Source organism: Cyprinodon variegatus, unplaced genomic scaffold, assembly GCF_000732505.1.
Source record: "Cyprinodon variegatus isolate N-32 unplaced genomic scaffold, C_variegatus-1.0 Scaffold15, whole genome shotgun sequence".
In the NCBI taxonomy this organism is placed as follows: domain Eukaryota; kingdom Metazoa; phylum Chordata; class Actinopteri; order Cyprinodontiformes; family Cyprinodontidae; genus Cyprinodon; species Cyprinodon variegatus.
Window position 1 is genome coordinate 2,000,180 of NW_015150468.1, and position 10,610 is coordinate 2,010,789.

General features: G+C 37.7%; 1 protein-coding gene across 1 annotated transcript in view; it reads left to right on the forward strand.

Moving 5' to 3' along the window:
* LOC107090552 (ephrin type-A receptor 6-like) overlaps window positions 1–10,610 on the forward strand; it is an 82,128-nt gene that overhangs the window by 57,741 nt on the left and 13,777 nt on the right. The window contains exons 9-12 of the mRNA XM_015383990.1: window positions 6,173–6,297; window positions 6,474–6,636; window positions 8,972–9,077; window positions 10,075–10,142. Of these exons, the coding sequence (XP_015239476.1) occupies window positions 6,173–6,297; window positions 6,474–6,636; window positions 8,972–9,077; window positions 10,075–10,142 (462 nt within the window). The remainder of the gene's footprint in view (window positions 1–6,172; window positions 6,298–6,473; window positions 6,637–8,971; window positions 9,078–10,074; window positions 10,143–10,610) is intronic.

Consider the following 10,610-nt stretch of genomic DNA (forward strand, 5'->3'; position numbering starts at 1 on the left):
TGGACATTTTTACAGTAATGGACATTTGAAAATAGCAGCAACATCAGAGATCTGCAAAATGACAGCAGTAAGTCATTTAACTGACTAAGACAAAAACTTTGCAAAATCAGCATGAATGTAACAACTTATTGAGGTTGTTGGGAACAGTGGTGGTTATAAAGTCTTGCAGCTGCTGGGAGGAAGGATCTTTGATAACACTCCCTGGTGCATTTAGGATGCAGCAGTGTGTCACTGAAGGAGCTCTTCAGTTCTGCAACAGATTAATGCACGGGGTGGGAGACATTCTCCAACAGAGATTTTAATTAAGTTCTGAGCTTTTTGTTTCCCACCTCCTGCACTGAGTCCAAAAGGGCCTCCAGTCACAGAGCTGGCCTTCTTGATCAGCTTATCCAGCTGCTTTCTCTCAGCTACAGATAAGCCACTGTGCCAACAGACAGCTCCATAGAAGATGGCTGACCCTGCAACATAGAAGTCATAGAAGTCTTTAGGGGCGCCCCCTGCACTCCGAAAGACCTCAGTCTCCTCAGCATGAAGATTCTACTCTGACCTTTCAGTCCAGTCCAGTTTGTTATTCAGATGAACACCTACAGTAGTACTTATAAGAGTCTACTATCTCAATGTCTGTTCCCTGGATGTTCACCGTTGTCAGTGTGATGGATCTGCTTCTACAAAAATCCACCACTAGCTCCTTGGTTTTCCCTGCATTAATCAAGGGGTGGTTCTGCTCGCACAAGACCACAAAGTTCTGGGTCCACTGTCTGTATTCTGAGTTGTCCCCACCTGTGATGAAGCCAACTATGGCAGAATCATCACAGAACTTCTGGAGGTGGCAGTGTGGGGAACTGATGGAGAAGTCTACAGTGTAAAGGGTGAAGAGGAACGGAGCCAGTACTCTTCCCTGGGACTGCAAACAAACCTACCTTAGACACAGCTCTGTGCCGTCTCATACTGTGGGTGGCCGGTGAGGTAGTCCAGAATCCACTTGGACATGTACTGGTCCACTCCTGACAGCTCCAGCTGGTCCTTTAGCAGTCCTTGCTGGATGGTGTTGAAAGCACTGGAGAAATCAAAGAACATGATCCTGACTGTGCAGATTTCTCAACTTGAGTCAGAGCTTGGTGCAGGAGGGAATGATGGCATCATCGTCCCCAATCCAAGGATGGTAGGCAAACTGCGGGGGATCCATTAAAGTCTTCAGCAGGGGGCGTAGATGGTGTAAGACCAACCATTCCAGGGTCTTCATCAGGCGTGAAGTCAGCGCTACTGGCCTGTAGTTGATGGGGTCCTTTGGATGTTTTATCTTTGGCACCAGTACCTCACAAGAGATCTTCCACAGCTGTGCTACTTCTCCCAGCCTCAGGCTTAAGTTAAACATGTAGCACAAGATGCCATACAGTTCATCTGTACAACATGCTGATGAAGATTCTCAGTCATCCAGGTCATAGTCATTCCATAAAAGTTTAAAAAACAAACCACTGGACTTGGTTTAAAAGATTTGAAGACATTTCGCTACCTGTCCAGGAAGAATTCAAATGTCTGGCATTTGAATTGAGAAACCAAGTCCAGTGGATTGTTTTTTAAACTTTTACGGAATCTGCACAACATCTTAGAAGCCTGGAGCAGATGCCATCTGGACCCGCACCTCGATCTTTTGCAGCTCATTCCTCACCTGTTTTGTTGAGAACGACAAGATGTGGGGGAAGGGGATGGCTGTGTTGGAATTTGTTGAAGGAGGTGGGTTTGGTGGTGGTTTGGAGCTGGGAGGCATGGAGTAGTCAGTGGTTGAAGTAGGTGAAGGTAACAGCAGGCGATTCTGGGGTGTGGGAGGAGTGAGTGGCTGATCAAACCTGTTGAAAAACTGGTTCAGATTGTTAACCCATTTTAAGTCTCCAACAGCCTGGTTGTTCTGATTTTGGCCTGAGATTGTCTTCAGGCTTTTCCAGATCACTCTAATGTTGTTCTGCTGCAGCTGATCATCTATCTTCTTGTAGCTGTTCTTCCAACGCCTGATTTCTTCTTCCTCAGTTCTTTCTGCACTGCTCTCAGCTCCTCCCTGATCTAAAAGCTCTCCTCTTTTCTTTCAGAGGATCCTTAATGTCAGGGTTGATCTATGGTTTGTTATTGGAGAAGTGACAAATCTTTCTGATAGGCACAGTGTTGTCAACACAGGAGTTCATGTAATCCGTGATGTAGTGAGTGTGCATGTTAAAAAGTCCCACTTTACATACACATAACACGTTACCACTTTTGTCGTTGGCATCCAATAATGATTTAGAAAATGGCATACATGTACCATTTTACCCAGGCTTTTTCTTGAGTAATAATCATCTATGTGACACAGATAAGAAATGAGCTAAGTTAAGAATAAAATGTTCAAAATATTTTTGTAGGTTGCTTTCTGACACCTTGAATGGATCATTTAAAGTGATTTTGGTTGGCTTTGTGTTGGAGCTGGAATGTATCTACAATCTGCAGCACAGCAGGGTTAGAGACCCCTGCCTTAGTATCATTATGTATAACCATTTATTTGGTTATTTTCTCATAACAGCACCTTTTGTCTCTTCATTTTGAGGTGCTGTGTGATGTGCTCTGGTAAACCAATTGCTCAGCTTCATTTATTCTATCATAAATTACCTGTTGTTCATACTGTCATTTTGTGTGGGCTGAAAACTTTGCATAAAAGCAAAACAATTCACGTGTTCTTTAAGGTGGGTTTCAAATGAAGATTTTTCCACAGGTCTACACCTCTGTAGAAAATCTTGAATTAAACATTAAGGTGCAGTTAATTCTTTTTTTATCTGGAATGGCTTAATTATTTTGAACCATAAGAGTAAAAAAAGACAATAAATATCAGTTATTATTTTAAACTAAAGTAAACCAAAACAGAGATGCAAAATATAAAAACAGAAAACAAATCAACAACAAAAAACTAGTGCACCATTGCTGTTTCCATATGATTTAAAATGCTGAGAGGATGCCAATTGTGCAAATGACAGATGTTTGTGTGTCTTACGGACTTAAAAATTCTGTAAAATTTTATAGTTTACTTTTCTGGAGTGAGCTGTGTGTGTCTCTGATTTTCTTACACTGTGGGGACAGAGTAAGGCCAACGTAAAGGTTTTTGTGAGGACCAGTCAACTGGTAGTAGAGTAAATGGATATCACACAGTAAATAGGAATGGTGAGCATACCTACTTAATTAAGTACTTAAGCTGTACGTAATTACAGATTCTGAAGCCCCAGTCTACACAGCAAAGGTTTAAGTTCACAGTTGAACATGAAAAATGTGTTTGGGGAGAAATGTTTGTTCCCCCAAAACAATGTGGCAGCTCATCTGAAGTGTTGAAAGTACCCTCTAAATTACTATGCAACTATGCAAAGAGACAGATGTGACAACATCAAACTGTGCCAAAAACAAACAGAACAGTTTAGATACATCAAACCAGACATTAAACAAGGAGGTGGAGGGATGATGATTGGGGCTTGCTTTCAGCCATAGGTTTTACAAAGTAGTCTAGTCTCATGTTTCAGGCCACTTTTTAACAAACTCAAGCCTTAAGAATCGATCCACCCAAACAGTTAAATGTTTATTCCAAAGAAGAATGGTTCTGTATGGAAATGGGTGAGTACATACATTCCTATAGAAAATTTCCGTTTCAAATGTAATTTAATTATTGACCTATAAACAATAACAGTGTGGTATTTGCTCTCATTTATTGAATACTTAAGGTTAATCACATAATATCGACACAGGGAACCCATTTAGTTTAATTATATGCTGAAACTGCCAATTCTAGAAATGACGAAGTGACATGCATCTGATTTAATCTTCCCAGACTGTTGTGGCTTGTAGATGTTTTGCTGCAATAGTATCATCTATTAATGTGTAGAACAACCGGTCCTCTGAACATTTCCAATAACTTTGGTGTCCTAATTCAGATGTGGATTCTTACTCTTTGCTCTTTTTCTCTTCCCCACAGTTGATTCTCATCTGTTTTCACCTCCCTGCACTGAAAAAAAAGAAAAAAAAAATGTCTTCTATTTTTATGCTCAGATGCTGGGGAGATGCAACCTCATGGGATTTTTTGCAGCTCTCCCTGTTCACTCATTCGCCCGCTTCCCTTGCTTCCTTTCTTCATCTTTTTGAGCATCTGCTAAGGGTTAACCTATTTTTACAGGTTTTCAGATTTTCTTTAACATCGGGTTGTGGGTTTCTGTAAATAAATCCTACTTGTTTTCCTGAAGTATGTCATCCATAGATGGATGTATCTGAGGCGATTGATTTGTGCCAAACTAAAATAGGTTATTGCATAAGAATGCCGGGGGTTGTTCAAATATTACCATTTTTTTTCCCTTGATGCACAGGAAAAAGGATTGTTCTGTTAGCTTTCAAAGCAAGCTAAGAAATCTAAGGGTTCTTATCCTTTAGCAAGTTTACCCATATTTGTTTGTGGCTTACAGGAGGTGCCTCTTAAACCTGACAAACTATTTTTGTAATGCTGGTTCAAAGGTGTGTGAGCACTCTTTGGTTTGAGTAATTTTCAACAGTCCTCAAAATCCTGAGCATTAATCCTGTTTTTCCAAGTGAGAAATCCTTGAAACCCATAGAGTCCAGGCATTATCCCTCTCTGCCATGAAGGCAGGCAAACTGTCACAAAAAAGAAATTCCTTCAATCTTCATGTGGATATTCTGTCTTTTTGGTTTCAAGGTATATCTTTGTATGCCCAATTAAGACTTTCAATATGCAAAAGTAAAACAACGTTACGTTTCTTATTTGTATGATTTTAAGTGGTGCAAATTTTAAATATATCTTAATAATATATATATATATATATATATTTATATATATTTGACATATATCCTTTTGGAATGCATAGATATATGGCAAGATTTTAACTTCCTAGTCAGTACCTAAAGCTGGGGCTTCAATATGTCTACCTTATGTTCATTCGTCAGCACACCATTCGTTTTTTCTTCTTTTTTTTTAAGTTTAAACAGAAAAGCACCCAATGCTGCCAATTTCATTTTCACAGTTAGGAAATTTTCTCAGGATTTCAAGCCGTCTCCTTAAATGTGTCTTTGTAGATATTTGTAAACTTTAATCTAAGATTTTACTCATAATAATCATGTCAGTGATCCTAGTCCATTTAGATGTCAGACAGTGAGAAAAACAAGTTTATGTGTCTTTGTATGGATAATATGAATTGTAAATATATATCTGGTTTCAATTTTATAAAACCAGGCTAATATTTAAAATCTGAATTTTTTTAAGCTTATATGAATAACATACTTTTGCAAGTGTCAGCATTTAATTCCTGCTTCCTGCTTGCTCTACTTCTCCTCTGCTCCTTTTTTTAAATGCAAGTGTTTGAGCTGCTGAACTGTGAAGAGTTCTGTCTGAGCCGAGAAAAGCCTGGCCCTCCTGACAAGATGAAAAAGTTGAATCTGCGATCAAGCACAGCTGAATGAATGTAGCGACACGTCACACTCTTTAAGAGCTGCGTCCACTCGGCGGCCATCTGTATGGAGCAGGTTATCTGCTTCCCTAAGCATGAGAATGCTTTAGGAAACATGTCTGGCTCTGAATTAGTATTCTAGTGGATGTCTTCCATCAGTACGCTCAGCATCAGAGATTTATTAGCTTGTTATATCATATAGTGTTTAAGTTGCAGCTTTGAGAATAATTGATGGTACATTTTTGAACTTCTGATGGGTGATTTTATCATGTTTGTGGCATCACTTTAAAAACCATTCACCCACATTCACAGGTGATGGCAACAAGCTTAACAGCGGCTATATGTGTGGGAATATAGTGGAAAATCTGCTTGGAATCTGCACTTTATATATGTGTTGAATGGTTACAAAAAGAAAAAGAACACACATTTACATGCAAGTTATAAAGTTGGAATGAATGTGGCATCTGACAATTGCTGAATTACTGTTTCAGCTGCTTAGTGTGCTATTTTACCTCATAAAAATTTTGGTTCAGTGAATGCAACTTTGTTTTGATGACTAATGAAACCTTTTAGTTAATTTTTTTTTTTTTTACTTTTATTGAGTCTCAAACTAAAAGTATTTTTGCACATTACAGCTAAAATACATTTCTTTGCTTATCTAGTCTCTCCTTTAATATTTTAATAATAAATACCCTTCTTTTCATGGCTTGACTTAGGTCCTGCCTTCGTGGGAATAGTGAAGAAAGACTGGTCTACCCACAACAGCATCGCCCTCTCCTGGTCAGAAGTGGAACAGACACCTTCAGACATTATAGACTATGAAGTCAAATACTATGAGAAGGTAACATGAAATATCAAAGACACTTTAACTTCTTTGTATTTAAGCAATCTGCTTTAAAATCCATAAAAAAAAGTCTGTGCATTGCTCTCTGACAACAGACTAATACAGAAGCCTGTTTATCTGATTTGCAAAAATGTTGTATAGCATGTATTTATTATCTATTCACACCTATCTAGGAGCAAGAGCAACTGAGCTACTCCTCAACACGGACTCGGTCCACCAGTGTGGTAGTTACAGGCCTAAGACCCTCAACTGTTTATGTCTTCCATGTGCGGGCTCGCACTTCAGCCGGATTCACAGCTTATAGTCCCAACTTTGAGTTTGCAACTGCAGCTGAGGGTATGAGCGTGAATGTTGGAGTGTGTGTCCATAGTGGATTGGTATGGGGTTGGAAAATGGCATATTATATTCACTATGTTTTCAGCAACCAATTACATGATCAAATTATTATATCCAGTAAAATCCATAGAGAAATATATTATCTTTGTCACAGATCAGTTCGATTAATTTTTTGCACAAATATATACTTTAAGCAATTGATATGAATGACAAAAAATTGAAACACTGGTAAGTCTGCTTTTCATTGAGCTAGAATTATAATTTGGCACATCTTAGAGTATACTGTATGTGTATAATCTAATCAGATAAGACTAATTGACAACTGCTGCTTGGGGGTTTCTCTTAAATGATCAATGCTGAATTAAAGATTAGTGAGGATCAGGTATGGACCAGTTTAAACATTTTAAAAGTAACATTTAATGTATTTTACTGTGTGCAAATACAGACGAAATAAATTAAAATATTGTGAAAGAGTTGAAAAATATAAATTAATTTCAGAGGATTTCAGAGGCCTTTTTTTCCTTTTACTTTGAATGACTATGGCTCACAGATGATGAAAACCCATTTTTTCATGTTAGAAAATTACAATACAGTGTAAAAATTAGCCAGTGGTTAGAAAATTATGCGGAAGAAAAAAGTGTTGTAGGCAAAAGCATCACAAGTAACAAAGATCACCACAGTCATGAGAGCCATTAAAGCTACAGTGTGTAATAATTACAGGGATATACAGTCAGAAATGTAATATATTATACATAACTATGTTATTTATCATCATCTACGAGCTCAGCCTCTTAACCTTAATATTTGCGTTGCCTTAGAATTCGTTATTTATAATTACATAGGAGCGGGTCTCGCAGCCATGGAGGCAGACATCTTTGTGCTACGGCAGCGCAGATCCAACAAACTAGCGATTGCGAGATCGCCAAAACGTCACAACGATGTAGAAAAAATAACGGGTATATTTATTATCTTAAGTCTACATGAAATCTATACCCTACACAGACTAATGAAATACTATCTGTAAAATTATCTATGTAAACAAACCTCATCACTTGAGAAGGTAGGTGATGCGGACGTCGTGGAAGACATTTTGTCCCGTAACGCTCTCCATACTGTTGGGGGGGGTAAAAGTTACACACTGTAGCTTTAAGGAATGTTAGAGGCTTTACAGGGAATGGACTTAGGTTGGAGTCAATGTATTAAGAGCCACTGTGCACAGATATATCCAACACATGGGCTACAACTGCTACTTCTGAACAGAGGCAACTTTAAAATCACATTACTTTGGCTAAGGGAAAGAAGTACTCCCAAGTTCTGTTTTCAGACTTAAGTAAAATTTGCCTTTTGTTTGTTACTCAAGCTCCTAGAGTTTGCAGAAGTAGTTTAGAGACTATTAATTCACATTTCTTAAGTCCAGTTTGATATGTTTAGTCAATTTTGATTTGGAGTGCCATCTTATCTGCTGGTATTGGTTTATTGTTTATTTTCTAAAATCCACAGTAAGTGCAGCCATGTACCCGGAAATTAAGAGCAAATGGGGGAGTGGTGGCCTCGTGGTTATAGCAGTGAGCTTGTGCTCTGAAAAGGTTGCAAGTACCTGGTTCAATCCCAACAGCCGCCACTCTGGGTTCCTGAGCAAGACCCTTATCACACTGCTCCACGAGCACCACACAATGGCAGCCCACTGCTCCCCAAGGGGATGGGTCAAAATGCTGAGAGCTCATTTCATTGCTTTGTAGCCTACTTGTGACAGCGTAATGACAATAAAGTTGAATTCTAATACTAATCCAATCAAATTCCATCTGCTTACAAGCTACTACCACTACTTTCCAGTAGGACCTGGCACCTGTCTGCACTGCTAAATATACTAAATGCTGGTTCAATGACTGTAGTGTTAGTGTGCTTGATTGACCATTAAACAGGCAAGAGCAGAACCCCATAGAAATCTGTTGGGTTTTGTTAAGAGGGAAATGAGAGACAGCAGCCCCAACAATACAAATGACCCAAAAACTCCCTTCAAAGAAACCTTGACTTCCATTACACCTCAGCAGTGCAGCAGGCTGATCAGCTCTATGCCATCACTTGAATACTGTAATTTATGCAAAAGAAGAATCTGGCCATGTCTTAGATGCATTGCAATGAAAAAAAAAAACTTTTTTTATTTACTCTATCTACCTTTTTTGACAATATTAATTTTTCTGTATATAAGATTTAATTTTTTAATAATTGACTAAATATTGAACCGCTTCGCAACATTCATTTTTGTTAAAGTTGTGCTTGTTTATTATCTGACCATTTCCCCTTCTCATCTCAGCTTTTTTCTGACTTTCTGTAGATCCAGATATTGCTGATCAGGGTCAGGTTCTAGTGGTTGTCACAGCATCAGTTGGCGGATTTTCCCTTTTGGTCATCCTTACCCTCTTCCTCCTCATCACAGGACGGTGAGACTTCTCCTATTCCCTTCTACCCTGACTGTTCACACATATGGACTACTGCAAAAACACTAGTCCTTCTCCAACTCTTCCAATGAAGCAATGCTTCAGAAATCTGTTAATGGACTCTTTTTTTGCACCTCTTATTTTCCAAATGACTGCACCCATTTTCTGCCTAATTACCCAGCATGTAACACACGTACCAACAGTTTGCTCCATTCCATTAACCTCCACAGGATTGCCCAGACAGTTCACCTTAGTAACTTCTGTTCACATCTATAAAAATGAACAAAAAGTCTGATACCCTGTCATCTACTCAGGTATCATCTGTGCAATAAAGAAGAGAGAATGATAAATAACTATCTGAACTAAAAAAAAATTGGATCATAGTTCTTCACAAATTGTGATTTTATTGTGTTTTATTTTCTATTTTTTTGTTCCTAATCTATTTTATTATAGCTATTTTTCAATAAATTATTTGATAAAACCTCTTTTGTAACACTTTTGTTTCAGCACAGATGACTAATCAAATATTATTTTTACCTTATGGGCCATGGGAACTCAAGCTCCAGTCTGTTAAGACTAGATGCCAGAATATATTTTTTTTGCATAAACATTAAATTAACTTAAAAAAAATATATACTTAAGATTTTTTTCAAATGTATTCTTATAGTAAATAAAAAAAAAATCCTACTTTATTTAAAATTTTAAGATTTCACAAGAACTCAGTCATATAGCTTTGAATAAAATAATTTCTTTCTTTGATCTATATCCCGTTTTAATCCTTCTGTTGTATCAATACTGACTCTAAAGAGAATGTGCTCTGAGTACAGATTTCACATACCAGTAGTTTTTTTGTTCTGTTTTTTTTTTTTCTCAGCTGGTACTTCATTTGGTCCAGAAATAAAATAAGTCAGGATGTGATATGGATGGGAAAAATCTGATGTGAGAGTCTGTTCTTTAGAGCATGCATTTCAATTTGAAGTAATTTTGTTTTTCTATTCAGGTGCCAGGGGTATATCAAAGCCAGGATGAAGTCAGAGGACAAAAGAAGTCGCTTCCACAGTGGACATGGTACTGTTTATAAAGTTGTTGTTTTTTTCTATCTGGTACTCAGGATGTGTTCTTCTCTTTCTCAAAACTATGCACTGTCATTGGAAATGTGACTAGTCAAGAGTAAAGTAGGAATAAGTTGGCAGAAAGCCAAAGGAGAAAAACAGCAAAAAAACATATTTTTCAGAGCAAATAGTGAATTTTCTTTGATTGCTAATGTGGAAATTTTGATTTTGAAGAAACATTCAATGCTCTTAATGACAGTTACAGAGTTTTTTTTAAATGGTAAACTTTGCATTTAAAACTCAGTCTGTTTTCACTTTTTCTTAGCTGTTCTGCATCTGCATAACCTGCATGCTTACAGTATATACATACTGCATTTGTTTGGCTCCAAAAGGGGCCTTTTGATGTATGTATTGATGCATGTCCTTTGGCCTATTTTTGAAGGGGATATAGCCCTATAGATATATATCTATATCTATATATATA